The 20,925-nt window shown below is 37.2% G+C and overlaps 2 protein-coding genes across 4 annotated transcripts in view; both read right to left on the bottom strand.

The window, feature by feature from the left end:
- Positions 1-15,971, bottom strand: part of LOC124386609 (tubulin beta chain-like) — a 36,688-nt gene extending 20,717 nt beyond the window's left edge. The window contains exons 1-2 of one of the 3 annotated variants that reach the window (XM_046850559.1): positions 15,373-15,449; positions 14,959-15,082 (exon numbers count right to left, since the gene is read on the bottom strand). In XM_046850559.1, the coding sequence (XP_046706515.1) occupies positions 14,959-14,994 (36 nt within the window). In that variant the 5' untranslated portion in view covers positions 14,995-15,082; positions 15,373-15,449. Of the gene's footprint in view, positions 1-14,958; positions 15,083-15,368; positions 15,450-15,879 lie in introns of those variants that run through there. The other 2 variants (XM_046850560.1, XM_046850561.1) reach the window with 2 other exon arrangements.
- LOC124386612 (tubulin beta-4B chain-like) lies at positions 15,838-19,381 on the bottom strand. The gene is made up of 4 exons (XM_046850568.1): positions 19,224-19,381; positions 18,831-18,939; positions 17,174-17,284; positions 15,838-16,972 (listed from the first exon to the last, which is right to left on the bottom strand). Exons 1-4 carry the CDS (start codon positions 19,278-19,280, stop codon positions 15,912-15,914), a joined length of 1,338 nt encoding a protein of 445 aa, XP_046706524.1. The 5' UTR covers positions 19,281-19,381; the 3' UTR covers positions 15,838-15,911.
- Between the last annotated feature and the right edge of the window lie 1,544 nt (positions 19,382-20,925).

Genomic DNA, 20,925 nt, shown 5'->3' with positions numbered 1-20,925 from the left:
AGTTGCACTTGTTCTGAATGCACTTTGTTTTTATGAAAGAACATATTTAATTGTACAACCTTTCAGCAGGCCGGAGGGCCTGTACATTATTATTTAATGTACACATGAGTGCATTTAAGTTAAACATTTAAGACTACATTTTTATTTATTTTATCCTGTGCATTGTTGCAATATGCTATAAATAAATATTTTCATAATTTGTAATTGATTTATTCTTTGAAACTTTAATAATAATTTATGCAATTGAAATGCCTTGATTCTAGTAAGGTTAGTACACAGTCATAGACATAAATGCAATGGTAATAATAATTGGCATAATTTCTTTCGGTGTTTCGGTTTTCGGCCTTGCTTTCCTCCTTTTTCGGTTTTCGGTTTAGGCCAAGAATTTTCATTTCAGTGCATCCCTAATAAATATAATACACAAAATAAAAACGAATACAAGTTACAATTCCAGTAGTACAAGTAAGAAAGACGGTTTATTAAAGAATATTGATAAACATTTTTTAAATATAATTAAAAAAATCATCAATGTCCTTAAACCTCCATTGTTTCGGAATACATTTTTCTTTCGATGTACAGATTGTAGAAATGTTGAGTTGTTTTCAGACGGAATTAGGAACACAGACACCACCGTCGAGGGAGGAAATGAGATCCAAATTGTTAAAAGTTAAATTCCTAAATTAAAATACATTTAGCTTGCTCTTCTTACTTTTTTGTTGCTCTTGAATATAAAGATCTACCTCTCAAACATTTAAACACACTACACTCTCACACACTCACTCAAACTGTATTGGCCTACTTACTTCTTAAGTCAAGTCAAGTTTATTTCTATTGCGTTTTTTTACAACAGACATTGTTTTAAAGCAGCTTTACAGAAATGAACAGTTAAGGTGAATGGTGTGTGTTTATCCCTAATGAACAGCCATGGAGACTGTGGCAAGGAAAAACTCTATTAGACCAGACTCAAAAGGGAACCCATCCTCATTTGAATGATATTAAGAGTGTGTTCATAAATCTTTAAACAATACAGAAGACTGGAGAGTGAGAACTAACATGAGCACTGGAGTGTGTGCTAACCCTAACCCTAACCCTAACCCTTTTCTAGTAGTCAGTTTAAGTATGAGTCAGAGTCAAAACCTTCTATTGAAAACAACCCACCAGTTAAAGTCACTTACTTTAGACATTATATATTTAAAGCTTAAATTCAGCATTTCTTTAATTAATTTTATTTATTTTTAAATTTTTTTTTCTTAATTAAGTTTCTTACAGTGTATTTATGAGTCCCCCCCCATTTTTTTTACCAACGTGTCTCACATTCCTGGGCCTGCGTCTTTTTCTTCCTGTAACATGAATTTTTCCTTCACATCAAGGGAAATCTAGGAGACTAATTTTCTAGTACTAAGATCCCCAAACTTGTTTGAACATGGCAATGCACCGAGGAGTTGTATTAAAATCTTTTCTAATCTAAGTCTGGGAATCAGGACAAAATAGAAGATCATGAGTTTTTAGTTCATTCTATAATATATTAAAATCACAGAATGAAATCTGTCAAATTAAGTTTTTCATAGCTGTATTTATTTTCCTGACAGACACCCACTAAATTGCTGAGCTCCAGCAGTGTGACATCACAAAATGGGGCGTGGCTTCAGAAAACTGGAATAATTTACCCTAACCATTTAGAGACAGAAAAAAATAAAATACATTTTGCCTATTTTTTGAAAGTTGGTGCACACATCATGTACCTAAAAAAGTTTGTGGAGACCCGAATATCACATGTCTAAACATTCCATTCCAAAGTTCCTCTGATTATTCACCTTGGAAAGCTTTTTACTAGCTTTTGGGGCATTGACATGTAGTGCATTTTCACATGTCTATTAAGCTCATACCGATCATATGTGTTATTCTAACAAAATGAGCACATATTGAGATATACAGTTTTATTTTCAGTTGTTTAAGTGATTAGAAAAACAAATCCTTTGCCTCATTTCCCAACCAACCATAAACAAAGGAAAGCAAAACATAGAGCAAAAATGGCATCCACCTATTTACAGCCTTCACTAATAATAACTAAAGAAGCCTAGAAAGAAATTTCTCAATAAACTGAGCTCATTTTCACAAAGGAACGGGGTCAGGAGAAAAGTGCTCTCTCTCTCTCTCTCTTTGTCAAATAATCCAGGCAGTCATTGGTGATTAATGACAGTTGGTGTCCATTAACCTGCTGGAGCAGTGACTGCTGTATGTGTTATTGTGGGGAAAAACAAAGAAAACAAAAAGGAAACACAATGTAAAAAGTACAACACACTCCCTCAATGTATCACAAGTAATCAACCAGATACATAATCAATCAATGAATCAATCAATAGATAAGAAGCTTATTTTGTTGATCTCTTATTATCCAGAAGAGGGCGCACGACCACAGTCTAAAGAGGCATTTCTGTCATGACAATGTAATATAAAGGAGGCGTTTGTAACAGATTTTTACACGAGCCTGCATTCACAGTGTATTCTGAAATACAGCGCCCCCTCAGAGAGAGAGAGAGAGAGAGAGAGAGAGAGAGAGAGAGAGAGAGAGAGAGAGAGAGAGAGAGAGAGAGAGAGAGTTTCTTAGTGTATTTATGAGTCACACAATCAGATGACTGCACATAAAGATGTTGCTTTTCAGCTACATTAATTTTAAAGAAATAATTTCTTTGTCTGCTTCCCCCACACACATTTTTTTTTTTTTTACCAACGTGTCTCACATTCCTTGGCCTGCGTCTTTTTCTTCCTGTTCACATTTATGGTATTTCTGTTGCTCTTTTCTCTTCACTGTAACACTTTCCCTTTTCAAAAATGCATCCGACATTTATATAAATATATTAAATTTTTAGAAAAATCTCCTGTATTGAATTGGAGAAAATGATCTGCTCGGTACAAATCATGACGCTGGAAGTCTTTCATGGATCTATAGAGAAGAAAGGAATACAAGTTCCAGACTAACAGGAATTGTGTATCCAGTCCTCATGTTGCATGAACCTGTAACTGCAATAAGTCACTGAAGCCTTCCTGTATGGAGGACATGGTGAAATAAGCATGTGTATATTTTATATGAAGTCCTGAAGAACTGCTGTTTTTATGCTTTATGCATCCAGATGTTTTTGTACAGTATGTAATCTTTTAAAGCATTTTTTATACAGCTGTTGTAAAAAAAAAAAGACTGGACAAAAGAAAAAGTGATCTGATGAGTTCAGTTTCACCCTGTTCTAGAGTAATGGGTTCATCAAGTTAAGAAGAGAGGTGGATGAAGTGATGCACTCATCATGCTTAGGGTTTACTGTGACTTTTTTTGTCCAGACTGTAAAAAAATCACTCATGTTTGCAAACAAGATTATTTAAAAAATTTAGTAAACGAAATGTAAATAAGCTGACCTTGATCAAACCCTGCTGAACTCTCTTTCACTGGGTTCCTGTAACGCCTCTGACCAAGAACCAAAAACACGTATGAATTCGATGGAAAAATAGAATACAAATCTCAAGAAATTAATTAACTATTGCACTTAACTTATTATATAGTAATCATAAAACCGTATCTGTGTTTTACGTCTTATTCCCTGAAATAAATGACACAAACCTCCACAGGAGAACATGTTCCGGAGCATTCTCCAGACCTCAGACAAAAAGGGGAAACCTGCCGAACCACCCCATGAAATAGGAATTCACTGTCTATCCATGTAGATGTTGGATTTCAGAAAGATGCGAGCAGAAGGAACAGAATAAACAGAAACAGGAGTGTGTTGGTCCAAATGTGTGTGTCTGTAGAAACCCTTAAAATCTCTATACAAAGCAGAAAAATTCAACAAGCTCATTAAAGAGGCTACAATATTGGGGAGTTCTTGGAGTTGGTAGTGGAGAAGGAGAAGGATGCTACACAAACTGTTAACCATCATGGAGAACACCTGGCTAAACTTCAGAACACTTTCAGCAGGATGATTCTTCAGCTCCTGTGTGATCAACACTATTGGAAGTCTTTCCTGCAGACTGAAATAAGACCTTATTATAACTCTGCTTTATATCAGGAGGCAGGTTTCCCTCTCTGACATCAGTCTATATAGAGATTCTGTTCTTTTCTGTATTTATTAACAATAATGGTAACCTGTTAAAATCCCATTAATGCACCTCAATCAACAGTCTCTTAGGTTGTTTATCTGATGGCACCGATATGATCATGTATTATTATTCTATAATTTTGTTAATATTACAACTTATTTGTGCAAATTAGTTACTTGAGATGACACAAAGCTTTTGTCGGGAACGGGTTGCAGACTAAAAACTCCAAAACTTCATAAAAAAAATCACAAAAAGCACTAAAAAAATTCATTTGACGTTTATCGACGTACCTTTCAAATCACGAAGAGTTTCTGTGGGAATGTTCATCTTCTACACCCGAAAAAGTTGCCTCTCATTTAAAATTCATGATGCGTTTATATACTGTAAACACAGCAAGCCTAGTCTAGTGATTTTGCCTTCAGTTTTATCGAAAACTCACACAGTAAAATGAGTTGAGATTTAAGGATATAATAGACAGACACTGTAAATAAGAATTATTTAAAAGAATGATCAAAACTATAAAGGAAAATGTTTTAAGTGTTTGAATGTGGAAAACGATTGAAAATGCACTGAGGTTTAGAATTTTTTTTTATGTCTTTTTGGGTTTTTTTTTTTATAACGGAAACCCTGTTCTGAAACGTCTTTATATCTGTTTTGACCGCTCCCACCACCACGATTAGATGTGCAACACAAAGAAAAGTGCGGCTGGTTTACCCACAGTTGAGGGAATATTGAAAAGGTTTACAAAAAGGTTCAATATAAAATACAATCTATATTGGAAACGGTTTCAAATGGATTGTATTAACACACACACACACAAACACACACACACACACACACACACACACACACACACACACACACACGACACCACCGCTTGAAACAACAATATGGATATTCCGAGCCACAGATTCATTCACCTGCATCTTTTATTGTACTTACAACAAAATTGTTTGTACTACTACTATTTTGTAAACTGTATTTACAATAAACATTTTATTGTACAGTTTATTGCACAGTTGAACTCAAACACTTCATTTCCTGCTCAGGAAACTATTGTCCTTGAAATGTTTCTCAACTGCTGCTGATTTAATAGCAGACGAACAATGTTTGTTTTCATGTCGTTGGTTTCTTCATTTAGTCTTTGTTTTAGAACAGATACACGCAGGTAAATAATATTAGAGAAATCGACTTAAACTTGCTTTGAAACAGAGCTGAGACACAGTTGATCTTCAGTCTCTAAACATGTCTGTTTCCGTGTCGGAGCGCAAACTGTAGTCCTGAGCTGAGTTTCCGGATCTTTACCGACATGCGACTAGAACATTTAGAGAAAAAGGAAAAGGTCTAATGAAAACTTTTACCACACTAAAGCTGTTCTGGTTCATCAATTTGATTAAAATAAAACTTTAAGAAACACTTTGGGGCTCATGTTATTGTTTTAAAATGATCTTAAAAAGGGAACTTCCGAGTAGCAAAAACACCAAAACTAATAGACCATTTCTTTCAGAAAAAAACTAACAAACAAATAAATACATTAATTAATCATAAAAAGGCACAGATAAAAAAAATACAAATACAGTTTACTGAGTATTGAAAAAGATGTTTTATTGAAGATTATTGATAAACACTTTTGAAATTCAATGAAAAAATAAATATGACAGAAAAAAGAAATAGGTTTTGATACGAAATCAGAGTAAAATAAATAAAATAAGTTGATCGTTATTGAAAACAGTAGACAACTTTTTTAAAACAGGCGAGCGCGCACGTGACATTCGTCACATTCACCCGAGGTGCCCTCTGATCATCTCCTTAAATGGTCATGAGATCAGATCAGGAAGGAGACATTGTGACACGTCAGGTGTTTTGATGCCAAGTGGGCGGCCTCGATTAGCGTTGCTGGTTGATGGTGTCGAGTCCATCCGGCAGTCTGTTCTGGAAGTCTTGCGAGAAACAGCTCCATTATTATCGGCTCGATAAACCGTCTGGCTTCACATTTCTGAGGCAGCAACCAGCTCTCAAATTCTCGAGGCAGCAACCAGCCCTCAGACGCGTTTTGGAGCAGCTTCGCGAATGTAAAAGGGTCGCCGGCGTCACTAAGGTTCAGGGACAGGAACATCTGGTGATGTAGATCTGAGATGATCCTCTGCTCCTCTGCTTCAGCTCGTGTCAGAGCCAGCAGTGTCCGCCGCCTTTTCTCTCTTTGAGTGACACTAAAAAGTGGAAGGTTCTGTTTATAAAACATAACCAGGTATGTTGGCTCCATTTCGGTTTAGTTTTATTCCAACGACGTTCGAGGAAATTGCGAAAAGTGAAATCTGTGTTGAAGTTTCCAAACTGAGCTGCTCCTGAGGACCAGCAGAGAAACGGAGGACTATATATTGGATTTTAAGGCGGCTTCTAGACTTGATTCCGCTCTTTGAAAATCTCGGTACCGCTTTAGAGCTCAATCACTACAAACATTTCGCGTTTACTTAACATTTTTATGAAAAATAAACACATAAATAAATGAATTCATAATACAGTAGTCACTTGATTAGAAAATCAAAATCCTGACTTTGTGGATACCTGCTCATAGCTCTTTATTACAGTGAAGATTAAGAATAAAATGAAATAATAATAAAGTTTTTCGGACAAAAACATTTATTAAAGATATTATAGATGAATTTGTGTACATTGTGTTTTAAAGTGTATCAGTCACATTTTTGAAATCACCCGTTCATTTAATGTGTTTAATAGAAAAGTAACAATACAGCTAAAGGAAGTGAGAATAGTTGGTATGAGGCGTGAGTTTGTGAGTTCATGCTGATCATCTCTCCTGGGTCTCATTCTCCTCCTATTTAGGAGTCGCACGAGCCAAAGATCATCAGTCTATACCTCCGTGTGAAGTTGAAACTCGAATGAGGAACCTTTGGATCTCAACAGGACATTTTTAATGAAACCTGAAAGGATCCGAATTCTTTTTTTTTATTTATTTTTTTTAATAATTGATTGAACATCTGGAATTATTCACTCATTTATTACATTTCCTGTTCATCGAATTCTACTGACTTTGTGAAACTTTTTTATTGGAAATTACAGCCTGCAAAATGAATAGCAGTGTTTATTTATTTGTATTTTGGTTTCTTTTAGATGTTGTGTTTTTTTTTAAACAGAAACACGCAGGTAAGTGATCTTAAAGAAATCTTCTGTTGAAAAAGGCGAGTAGCTGAATTGCATTGAATGTATTACTGTGTCGCAGTTCATAGAGAAAAACTGAGATGTCAATGTTAGAAAGTTTGTAACTACACAGCTACTTTGAAAGCTCTTCTGTTTTCTCAACCAAGTTTTCTAAAAAAATCATTAATTTACATCTCAAAAACAAACAAAACAGATTCTTGCTGCTTTTAAAAGGACTTGAAGAAACACGTTTGGACTTTTGTTCGAGCTTTGAAAAGATCTCCAAACTTGTTGAGATTGAACAATGCTGGGATTCCCCAAGGGGAATTTGACGGAATTTCCTGGCAGCATGATTCTCTATGACGAACCATAAATATTAGGGATGCACCGAATATTCGGCCACCGAAAACTTCCGGCCGAAAATGGCCCAAAGGTGAATTTTCGGTTTTCGGCCGAAAGACTTTGATCACCGAAAAAACACGGCCGAAACAGTTTGTTGTGATGACGCAAACAGAAACCGCTGCCTGCACGTGCTTGTCTAAAACAACATGTCTGCGGTGTGGACGTATTTCAGTATATCTGAGAAAGACCCAAGGATAGCGATTTGCAAAACATGTAATGCCGAAATTTCAAGAGGGGTTGCGTCTGCAAAAACTTTCTCCACGTCGGGTTTAATTTAAAATCCAATCATCCGATCGCTATGCTGAATATGAGAGAAACGCAAATGCACAGAAAAGCAAAACCCCTCCGAGCACGCGCACTCCGTCTGTGGTGGACGTTTTTGAAAAGGCAGGAAGTTTCACAGTGATAGTGTTGTATTGTATCTTAAGCAGTTGCCATAAATGCAATGGTAATAATAATTGGCATAATTTCTTTTGGTGTTTCGGTTTTCGGCCTTGCTTTCCTCCTTTTTCGGTTTTCGGTTTCGGCCAAGAATTTTCATTTCGGTGCATCCTTAATTTTTTCCTTTCACAACTTTCTTTGAGTTTTGTCAAGTTATTCCTCATTCTGGGTTTTTTTTCTGTACTTGCCATTAAAACATGCAATTAATAATTCTTGCCCTTGCAGTGATTTATTTCAGAAAAGGTAATACATTTCTATTGTTAATTGACCAATTGTCTCTGTTGCAATATATTAAAAGTTCATGATCTTTGTCAATGTTTTTATTTATTTATTTATTTATTTTTGCAAATGTAGTTCATTGTGTGTCTAAGATTGCTGTTTCTTCGGTTATACAAACTCTGCTCAATCACCATGGTTTTATAAACGTAGTGAAAACATTATTGTTAAAAAATATGCTCAACATTTTTAATAAATGCATCCATTAAGAACAATCTTTTAAATCTCTTTATAAATGGTTGAGTTTATTGCTAAAATACACCAAATAGGGAAGATAAATCATGAACTTTTCAGTGGAGAAATGATTCATTGCAGATCCATAAAGTTAGTAAATACCTAAGTGACCTTCTGTTTACCTCAATATTCGGGTTTAGTATAACCTGTGAGACCATTTCCTCCATTTTGGAGGAAGAAGGTGGCTCGTAAATAAATTACTGGATTGTAACTAATGAGTACTACACGTCTTCTTTCATTTAGTACAGCCATATCAGCTTAATAGCGGGGGTTTTTATATATATTCTTCACCCTCCTGAAATAAAACGATTATGTGCTGTAAATTCACTGTGCTGTTGCAGTATCGTATGTCTGCCACAAGAGTGCAATCTCTAAACACGATATTTGCCATTTGCTCAACACCTCCATGGCTATTACAGTGTGGTTCTGTATTTTCTAAAATGTGTTTGTTAGGCAGTGATATTTGAAAACAAATAAAACAAATGTTTACTAATTAAAAATATTTTTCGGTTTATTTATTTATTTTATATCTAAGTAAAGAAAGGACGTCGTGAATAAGTGTATGTTTTGCTGAAGTTTTTAATTTCGCCTCTTTTATATTTAGTTATTTATTTATGTATTTACATTTTTTTAATAAAAATGGTAAAAACAGGAATGCGCGCTGAATTGATGGCGTGTTAATAACATTAGTGCCGTTTACAATAATTAAAATTTTGACAGCCTAATATATATATATATATATATATATATATATATATATATATATATATATATATATATATATATAAAAATAATAGGAATGCACCGAAATGAAAATTCTTGGCCGAAACCGAAAAAGGAGGAAAGCAAGGCCGAAAGCCGAAACACCGAAAGAAATTATGCCAATTATTATTACCATTGCATTTATGTCTATGACTGTGTACTAACCTTACTAGAATCAAGGCATTTCAATTGCATAAATTATTATTAAAGTTTCAAAGAATAAATCGATTATAAATTATGAAAATATTTATTTATAGCACATTGCAACAATGCGCAGGATAAAATAAATAAAAATGTAGTCTTAAATGTTTATAAATGCACTCATGTGTACATTAAATAATAATGTACAGGCCCTCTGGCCTGCTGAAAGGTTGTAAAATTAAATATGTTCTTTCATAAAAACAAAGTGCATTCAGAACAAGTGGAACTGCTTAAAGATACAATACAACACTATCACTGCGAAACTTCCTGCCTTTTCAAAAACGTCCACCACAGACGGAGTGCGCGTGCTCGGAGGGGTTTTGCTTTTCTGTGCCGCGTTTCTCTCATATTCAGCATAGCGATCGGATGTTTGGATTTCAAATTAAACCCGACTTGGAGAAAGTTTTTGCAGACGCACCCCCTCTTGAAATTTCGCCATTACATGTTTTGCAAATCGCTATCCGTGGGTCTTTCTCAGATATACTGAAATACGTCCACACCGCAGACATGTTGTTTTAGACATGCACATGCAGGCAGCGGTTTCTGTTTGCGTCATCACAACGAACTGTTTCGGCAGTGTTTTTCCGGTGATCAAAGTCTTTCGGCCGAAAACCGAAAATGCACCTTTGGGCCATTTTCGGCCGAAAATTTTCGGTGGCCGAATATTTGGTGCATCCCTAGAAAAAATGACTGACACGACATATACCCAGGTGAAAAATAACTTCCCGATTCAGGAAGCGCAACGCCTTCTCGCCAAAATGACGGCACGGAAGACCTGCAAACGTTTCTATACACGTTTGAGTGCATCGCAATACACGAGGGATGGGCAAAACGTGGATGGGCGCGGCTCATAGTTTCCTACCTCACGGGGGATGCCCAACTGGCATACTACAGCCTCCCAATAGAGGCAGCGGAAAATTACGATCTATTGAAAGAGGAAATCCTAGCTTAATAGAGATTTTTGCCGAGAAATGCTGCGGCGGATTTCCACAAATGGGTTTATAAACCCAACACTGCTCCAAGGACCCAGATAGAAGATCTAATGCAGATGGAAGATCTAATGCGAGAGGACATGAATACATCCTCATCATGGTGGACTACGCTACCCAGAAGCAAATGAAAATTGAAGAGTCACACTGAAGGCATCAAGGGCTATTTGACCAAGAAGGAGAGTGATGGGGTGCTGCGCCAGATGACCTGGCCTCCACAGTCACCGGACCTGAACCCAATCGAGATGGTTTAGAGGTGAGCTGGACCGCAGAGTAAAGGCAAAAGGGCCAACAAGTGCCAAGCATCTCTCGGGGAACTCCTTCAAGACTGTTGAAAGACCATTTCAGGTGACTACCTCTTGAAGCTCATCAAGAGAATGCCAAGAGTGTGCAAAGCAGTAATCAAAGCAAAAGGTGGCTACTTTGAAGAACCTAGAGTATGACATTTTTCAGTTGTTTCACACTTTTTTGTTATGTATATAATTCCATATATAATTCCACGTGTTAATTCATAGTTTTGATGCCTTCAGTGTGAATCTACAATTTTCATAGTCATGAAAATAAAGAAAACTCTTTGAATGAGAAGGTGTGTCCAAACTTTTGGTCTGTACTGTAGCTGTTGTTCTTGTTCTGCAAACAACACTGATTGGATAATCCGCTGATGCAGGCAATTCGGACAAAAGCATATCTCTCAGCTTCAATTAAAGTTGGACATGTAGTTATTCATAGAACAGCGAAAGTGTAAAAATGTTGTGGTTGTAAGCCAGACCGAGGAGAACGTTCATTTCTTACTCGTACTATACAAGAACAAGAAACCGGGCAGCAAAAATCACTACTGACCCTTCACACCCTGGACACAACCTCTTTCAGCGCCTCCCTTCTGGCAGATGCTACACAACTTTGTTTACCAAAACTGCCAGACACAGTAACAGTTTCTTTCCCCAGACAATCACCCGTATCAACAAATCAACATAATGATATTCCCTGCTTCATATTGATGAGTACTGCATTATCAGAACTGTCAGTCATCACACCATCCGTATATGTTACACACACTTTTGCTGATGTACATTACAAAATAATGCTAAGATACAAAAGTTCTAAAGTAACTATCGTACCTGACGCACAAAACAGTTATTAGCACTACCATGCATTCTCGCACTATGTACATTACTGATCTGTCATACTCTGTATCCCTATTTAATACTCATACTGTCTATATTGTCTCATTGTCTGTATTGTCTTGTTTTGTCCGTTTTGTCTTGTATAGTCCAAGCTAAATGTAGTGTAATTTATGTCTGTACTTTTGAGGGTCACTAACAGCTGGAACCAAATTCCTTTTGTGCGTGAACACACTTGGCCAATAAACCTGATTCTGACTAGAATTCTTTATTGAGGCTAAATTATTGCCACTTGCCAGAAAGGTTGTGCATCTTGATATAATGGTCTTATATCCTCTTTAATCTTCTTTAAATGTAGCTAACCTGCCCCATTGTTATAAAATTTGGAGAGTGGACCCATAGGATGCTCTCTCCAAGATTAATATAATCAGATACTTTTAGATTTTATTACTAGAGTAATTCTATTTACAAAAAAATTTTGATTTTGGTGAAAAACCTCAAATCATTGTCTAGACGAATTACAATTAGAATGTGATCATACTACAGTGGTACCCCGCTTATCGACCTTAATCTGTTCCTTAAAACTGGTCAAAATGCGAAAAGGTCAAAGAGCGAACGTAATTATCCCATAAGAAATAATGGAAAACCAAATAATACGTTCCCGACCTCCACCGATACCCATTTATTAACAAATTTTGCCCTGTTTTTAGCAGTATTAATACTAGGGATGCCACAATTCTCAATATAATATTGAATAGTTCGGTACGACATCCACGGTTCAATACGCGCTTGTAAATTTGCGGGTTTTTTTTCGGTTTTACGTTTAAATAATTTATGTGCTTTTTATTTCTCTCTGAATTGACTGTGTGTGTGCCTGTAAGTCTACGAGCTGAGATGAGGAAACTCCTCCCCGCGAGTAAATGTTCAATCACTATGCTCTAAAGTTACCATCATTCCACACTTTAACATGGCGAGCGGTGGTGAAGTGAGGCTACAATACAAGGAGGCGCCGGCGTCTTTTAAATTTGTGGTGTGGAGACATTTCGGTTTTGCTGTTGAGTATAATGCCGAGGAAGAAAAAAATGGTAAACAAAAAAATTACTGTCTGCAAGTATTGTTTTACACGTGTAGCCTACTCAAATGGAAACACTTCTAATATGATTGCACATCTGCGGCGCCATCACCCAGCAATATCACTGTCTGAAGGCAGGATAGCAGAGCAGGTAATAAAGTCCTCCAAAAAACAACAGTCCCTCGCTGAATCCTTCCAGCATACATACCCAACTGGTTCCGAGAGACACATGAAAATAACACAGGCAGTGGGGGTGTTCATTGCCAAAGATTTGCAGCCATTTTCGGTGATTGGAGATGCGGGCTTTTGTCATCTTATAATAACACTCGATCCGCGTTACAGACTACTGTCTCGCACTTTTTTCAGCACCGAGATAATTCCCGACCTCTATGAAAAGACATGCAACAGTATTGTGTACGAATTGGCTCAAGCACAGAGCCTTGCTCTGACCACAGATGGTTGGACCTCGTGGGCAACCGTCAGTTACCTCACTGTAACTGTTCACTGCATGTCGGATTGGGAAATGAAAAGCGCTGTACTCCAAACCCGTCCCCTGTATGAAAGTCATACAAGCGCTCATTTGGCAGAAGAGTTGACAAACGCAGTGAATACATGGAAGTTGAGGAGGCCAAATATGTTTAGGAATTTATGTGTTTCCCAGTTTGTACATGGGCTACCAGCAGCTGTGAGATGTCAGTGTTCATTTTAAAATAAATTTTTTTTATATTATACAAAACACTAGGAACCAGTGGACTTTTCTATGCTTTTAAGTAAAATAAAGGAGTATTGCAATAAATCGGTTTTATTTGTTATTTGTTTCTTCTTAACCTCTTACTGTTCCTATTGCCTAAGCATAGAATAACAAAAAACACTTTTATGTGTTAAGCCATCAGAACCGAACCGAACCGAAAACCGTGGTTAAAAAACCGAGGTGTGTATTGAACCGTGGGCTAACTGTATTGTTGCATCCCTAATTAATACTAAATAATACAGGTACATAAATAATACTGTATATAATAAACTGTTCTGCTGCTTTGTTATCAGCACTTGCTGCTTCTCCATGATGAACCACACTATGAATACCGTGTCTTTCCTTAAACCTACAAAACCACCCATGAGATGCACCAAAAGGCACTTTGTCTTTGTCGTCTTTTGGCAGATTTCCGTAAATTTATTTCGCTTTTTCACAAATTATTGCCTGATCAACATTATTACCCACTCGCTGTTTCTCTTCATCCACAGAACGAGTAATTTTTCCATCTTGTTCATAGCCTGTGGTCTTTGTTTTAAGTTAACATTGTGCGAAATACTGGGCAAGATATTTGCTTCTTTAATTTTTCCTTATTGGCCAAATATGTACATATAGTAGACTTAGGTAAATTATACGTAGCAACAAGATCTTTGATACGCATACCATTTTCATACTTAGAGATAAATTCTCTTTGTTTTCATAGAAAATCACACGCTGCTTGGCCTTCATCACTAGCTTTTTTTGGACCCATATTTCTAGATTATTTTCACAAATTTAAACAAAAAAAGAATAATAAACAAAGTATAGTATATACAATATACACGCACTAAATTGTTATATTGACCGCTAAATAACACTATATTGTTCACAAACCGAAATTTAATTTACTATAGATGTTCTCTCCATGAAAGCTGAGGCGAGACTGGGAAGATCCTTTCCCTCGCTCCACGTAGGTCGGGGTAAAAAAAAGGGTCGTTCAGCGGGCGCAAATTTCGGTCGAAATACTGTTTGCTAAGCGAAAAGGTCGATAAGCGGGGTACCATTGTACAAGCAAAGTAAAATCATAAAATGGTGACATTAATGTCTTAGTCTTAAATTTGATTTGATGTAATCGTTAAGACTTATTTCAGACCACTAAGAATGAAATTTAAACCCATATCACATCAAAAACACACAAACGCTGTTAGCAACTGGCCTTAACCAAACTCCAAAAGATATTTGCAAGCCAACTTCACAACACATGAAAGAACAGTACCACCAAGAAAACCCAAAATAAAGTGGGAGCATTTCAACGAGTATTAGAGAGAGTTTTACACAGTAAAACTACTAAAAATGAAAAGTAAATGTACTAGAGATTATTACTCAAATTTAGATTTGTTTATTTTCAGCTTTTGTGCCCTTCAAATGTTAAATGTTGCAGTCCCTATGTAATAATGTGGAAGTGTGAGATCAGTGAAATAACCTCACCTTTAGATGAGGAGGTGGAGCAGGAACAGGAGACATGAAGGTGGTTAAAGGTCATGATGGGCCTGATGATGCAGCTTCTGCAATCTCTGCTCAATGATCCCCTGCAGGCTGGTCATTATTGGCACTTAATGGACACAAAGACCATGGTATAAGTAAAAACCATCAAAGACACATTGAAATAATGCCAGTGGATAAATAAATTTCTTTCTTCTGTCCCTGGTCTTCCCCCCAAATCTGTACATGAAAATAGTATTAATTATAATAAAATGTTTTTGCCACCGAGTGTATGAATCTTTTGCAAAAGACACTTCAACACTACAAACAGAAGGAAAGCAGTAAACACAGTGCATCATCTTTACTCCTCATTCAGTGTGTCAGCTCATACATTTTACTACAATTGCAGTACTTACTCACCGTTTGCCTTTTCCTTTCGATGTGCTCAGTTTTGTGGATCTGTGTAGAAACACTGATCTCGAGGGCCAGAAGCTGAGGACAGGAACAACAGATATGATCAAACCTACATTTTTCCTAGATTTCAAATGATGCATCAGACCTGACTGATCTCATCAGCACTGAACATGCTGCCTGTTTTTACATGAACGGAAGAAACAGCAATCTTAGGCAGATAATGGACCATAGTTCTTCTGGATAAACACAATAGGCAGAAAGAAGCCCCAGAAAGTACTTTGGTGCAAAAAAAGTAGATGAACAATAGTTCAAAAATTCAAAAGGTTTGCAGTGTGACTACTGCAGTTATTCACAAGAAATAAACCAACTGAAACCTAAACAGAACCCTGCAACAGAGCCAATTGTTCACCTCTTAACAATTAAGAAAAATGTTTTATTACTTTTGGGATTAATTCACTACAAGGAAAAAGATTGTTAAAGTACATGTTTTATTGGGATTAAATAGACCAAGACCTTAGAAGAACACATCACATCATTGAAATTCTTTAAGCCTGCTCCTCTTCTCCCTCCTCCTCAAACTCTCCTTCATCTTCAGCAGTTGCATCCTGGTACTGCTGGTACTCTGACACCAGGTCATTCATGTTGCTCTCAGCTTCAGTGAACTCCATCTCATCCACACCTTCACCTGTGTACCAGTGCAGGAAAGCTTTGCGTCTGAACATGGCTGTGAACTGCTCGGAGATGCGCTTGAACAGCTCCTGGATAGCAGTGCTGTTGCCGATGAAGGTGGAAGCCATTTTTAGGCCACGGGGTGGGATGTCGCACACAGCAGTCTTCACGTTGTTGGGGATCCATTCGACAAAGTAGCTGCTGTTCTTGTTTTGCATATTGAGTATCTGCTCATCCACCTCCTTCATGGACATGCGGCCACGATAAATGGTAGCCACCGTGAGGTAGCGGCCGTGACGTGGGTCACAAGCGGCCATCATGTTCTTGGCATCAAACATCTGCTGGGTTAATTCAGCCACGGTGAGGGCACGGTATTGCTGGCTACCCCTGCTGGTCAGTGGGGCAAAACCAGGAATAAAGAAGTGGAGACGAGGGAAAGGCACCATGTTGACAGCCAGCTTACGCAGGTCAGCATTGAGCTGCCCAGGGAACCGCAGACATGTTGTGATTCCACTCATGGTGGCACAGACCAAATGGTTGAGGTCACCGTATGTCGGTGTTGTGAGCTTCAGGGTGCGGAAACAGATGTCGTACAGAGCTTCGTTGTCGATGCAAAATGTCTCATCCGTGTTTTCCACCAGCTGGTGAATTGACAGGGTGGCATTGTAAGGCTCCACCACTGTATCGGATACTTTGGGGGAGGGGACAATGCTGAAGGTGTTCATAATGCGGTCAGGGTACTCCTCTCGGATTTTGCTGATGAGCAGGGTGCCCATGCCTGACCCAGTACCCCCACCCAGGGAGTGAGTAAGCTGGAAACCCTGCAGGCAGTCACAGTTCTCAGCCTCCTTACGCACCACATCCAATACAGAGTCCAACAGCTCAGCACCTTCTGTGTAGTGGCCCTTGGCCCAGTTATTACCAGCACCACTTTTTCCTGTGGAGAAGAAGCAATGAATATCATACATACAGAGCTACAGGAAGCAGAAAACACCTGGCAAATTACAACAAAGACACAATCAGAATAAACCCAAATTTGACTGCAAAACAGATAAGACCATATCAGATTTACTGGTTTGTCTTTGTATGATAAGGAAAAAGAAAATGTAAACTATTAGAAATGTTATGCAATAGTTACCAAAAACAAAGTTGTCTGGCCTGAAAATTTGTCCGTATGGTCCAGACCTCACAGAGTCCATGGTACCCGGCTCCAAATCCACCAGCACAGCACGGGGGACATATTTCCCACCTGAAAATATTACAATATTAATATACATTTAATAAAGTACAACAAAAAAGTTTTAGAAGAATTTTAAAGCTAAGTATTACACTAGGTTACTATATTAAGGCTAGTTTAAAATTACAAAAAAAGTAGATAAATAAAAGAAACTACTCCAACAGGCTGCCAGTAGTGTGGTGCCACAATGACAATACTGTAATTCAAATCAATAAGCGCATGTCTGTTTCTGTAGTTTTGGAATTCCCTGTTTGAGTTTCATTTACCAAATCCTTATAATAATTATAGCTGCAAGCAGCGATTAGCAGGGACGTCATACAGAAAAAGACATTAGGAACATGACCACCGAGTTTCATACAGTTCAATAACAGTATGTAATTCGTTCAGTACAATCATGGGCGTAAATCCCGGGGGGGACGGGGGACATGTCCACCCCATCCGAGGGTTGTCTCCCCCCCCAAAAAAAATTATTTAAAAACATCGCACTCTCCATTATATGTATTCACTATTATATGAAAAATATATGTATGTATACCTAAAATAATTGTGTAAGTAGGAAAAAAAACTGCAAAAATGCATTTAGAAACAGTTGAGTTCCCCCCTCCCCTTCCTCACAGTGGTTTGACCCACTGCCTGTTTTCCCAGTTCATCTCACCTTCACTACACACACGAGTCAGGTGTGTGACTGCGGCTCAATTAATGTTTAACTCCATTAATTAGGGTATTTTATTCACTTTAAATAAAGCGATTCTCTTTAATGTAGTTGATGCAGACTCATTCATAAATTAGTTGCGGCAAAAATGCTGATTAGCGATGTAATTTTCCATGAATCTGCTCTATTAGTGATTAAAATATCACTTATCTAGTGAACGTTAGCTTGTTTACAATAGCTTGTAGCATAGTGCACTGACACTAACACACCAAAGCCGTTTCCCATGCAGTGTTTTATTTGGGACGACTTGGTATAATGTTAATTTAACATTAACACACAATTAGCATATTGTTTATCTGTACATTTACTAAATGAGCACTGTGCTACATCCGAACTGACCCCACTGTATTTTTATAATCAATTTCTTTTCTGTTCTTAAGTGTCTTCATTAATTTGTAAATAAAATGTTAAACATTTTTTTTAATTCCTTGTTTTTATTGTTATTGTATTTTTTTATGATAGTTTTACTTTATTTATGTAAAGCACTTTAAATTACCTTTGTAATTGACGCAGTCTCTGTGCTACAATAATAATGATAGAAACAACGTTTTTCACTGTGGGGACACTGTGTCTTTATACTGTAAGTACAATTTGACTGTATTATTTGTGTCCCCCTTCAAAAATTGCTCATGAGAAATTTTATATGTATTGTCCCCCCCTACTCTTAAATGAAATTTACGCCCATGAGTACAATATCAATAGAGAGTCAGCCTTTCATGCTTGAACACTAATATTAATAATCTAAGCAGTTGTAAGAGTGATTCTATCTAAGCACCACCAATAAACATATATCTACAAAATAAAATGTTAAAAAGGTTGCACAAAACAACAACAACAACAACTCACCAGTAGCTTCATTGTAGTAGACATTAATCCTTTCTAGCTGAAGATCACTGTCACCATGGTAACTGCCTGTTGGGTCAATCCCATGCTCATCACTAATTACTTCCCAGAACTAAGGGAACAAAATCAATTGTAAAAGAAGGGGGAAGGTTAGCTTATTCATTTTGTCTCAAAAACTTGTCGCCAAACACACAAAAAAATGATTGGATGACTGAAAATCACAGAAGTCTGTCTGCAAAGTCTTCAAAATCATTTTAATCGGCTGACGCAGGCGATGCGGACAGAAGTTTATCTCTCAGCTTCAATCACAGTTGAACATGTAGTTATTCATATAACAGCGAGAGTGTACAAATGTGGTGTTTGTAAGTCAGACCGAGGAGAATGTTTATTTCTTACCTTGGCACCAATCTGGTTGCCACACTGTCCTGCTTGTAAATGAAGAATCTCCCTCATTGTTGTTCGTCCAAAAAATATATACAAATCTGCTCTTAAGATACTACACTTCGTTCTCTCCGGCGAAATTGAACCCGAACGTCACAAACACTGCTATTTACAAGGTCAGAAATCACCCAAGCGCTCCCATTGGTCGCCTTACGTCGTAGACCCGCCCCCCAACGATTTTAATGGTGGAGGCAGGACTATTGGCTGAAAGTGCGAATACTCGCTTCTGATTGGCTGGTTTCACACTAAAGTTTTGACGGAATAAACATCTCCAAAGGAATCCTAAAAATATATTATTTAAAACTCTGTAGGGGGCTTTTTTTTTTTGCAGCTTCACTGTAGTATACATTAATATTGCGGCTTCATTTTACCTGCTTACTGACATCATTATTTTCCTTATCTAGTCTTGCTGTTTATTTGTGCCACAAAACTGACCTCAAATCATGCAGCCAGTTGTTGTGACGTGCAAATACTCGAATAAGGATTCGAGTGCATTTTCTATCATGTTCCACATTCAAACACTCATAAAACATTTTTCTAATGATTAAAAATGCACTATGGTTTAGAGTGATTTTGCCTTTACTTTTTTAAAATCTCAACCGTAAAATGACTGGAAATTTAAGAGTCTAAAAGACAGTGATACCTAATACTTAATAAGAATTATTTGAGAGATTGAGCAAACGTGTAAAAGAAAATCTATTAAGACTGTTCCCACCACCCATACCGTAAGTGTACGATTAGACGCGCAATACAAAGAAAAGTGCGGCTGGCCAGTGGCGCAGTGGTCAGTGTCCACAAACTGTGATTTTTTTTCATGCACCATAGAAAATGAATAATGCACAAATGGCATATTTACTTATAGCAGCTGGTGAAGAGGGGATAGAAAATAGAAACCAATAAGAAAACACCTAGGATCCACAGCAGAGCTGGTAAAAGTACACACATCCTTCACTTAAGCAGAAGTACAGATACTCATGTTTTAAAATTCTCTGGTAAAAGTTGAAGTACTGACTATGCTTTTTTACTCAAGTTAAAGTAAAGAAGTTTGGAAAGCACACCCTGTCTTTTTTTGTTGTTGTTATTATGAGTGCGTATTCATGTATTTATATTTTAAATAAAAATGGTTAAACGCGCTCAACTGATCATTGAAACTAACAAAAGTCTGGACAGATTTAGTTTGAAGCTCTGTTCAGGTGCAAATTCTGTCCTTTGCAATGAAGACCGGCCATGCATTTTATGATGAACCAATGGGGTCAAAATTCTGTTGGCCTGTACAATGGTTAATCTTAACTGGCACCGTGTTTGTGTCAGTTATTCAAGTCAAGTCAAGTCAAGTCAAATTTATTTATAGAGCACATTTAAAAACAAAAGCTGTTGGCCAAAGCGCTGTACAGAATTGAAGCATATAATAAAATACAAAATACAAAAGTCAACATAGGACACGGCATCAGATATTACACTAAAGTTATGACAGTGTGATTACTTATGATCATACGCAACAGTAAATAAATACGTTTTAAGAAGAGACTTAAAATCGGCGTATGTTGGCGCAGTTATTGTCATTGTGTTTTTATAATTATTGTGTAAGTTATTAGGTAGGGGTGAATGTTAATAGTTCAATGTTCGTCTTTTTAAACATGAACCTATAAAACGACAT

Source organism: Silurus meridionalis, chromosome 5 (genome assembly GCF_014805685.1).
Source record: "Silurus meridionalis isolate SWU-2019-XX chromosome 5, ASM1480568v1, whole genome shotgun sequence".
Lineage (NCBI taxonomy): Eukaryota > Metazoa > Chordata > Actinopteri > Siluriformes > Siluridae > Silurus > Silurus meridionalis.
This window is presented reverse-complemented; position numbering and strand designations above follow the sequence as displayed.

What these genes read in the sequence shown, in the direction of transcription:
- LOC124386612 (XM_046850568.1), bottom strand. Translation starts at nt 19,280, where the DNA reads ATGAGGGAGATTCTTCATTTACAAGCAGGACAGTGTGGCAACCAGATT. An exon ending in CTACTACAATGAAGCTACTG is followed by an intron (nt 17,285 to 18,830) that starts GTGAGTTGTTGT and finishes TAATATTTTCAG; the next exon opens with GTGGGAAATATGTCCCCCGT. An exon ending in GCCAGACAACTTTGTTTTTG is followed by an intron (nt 16,973 to 17,173) that starts GTAACTATTGCA and finishes TCTTCTCCACAG; the next exon opens with GAAAAAGTGGTGCTGGTAAT.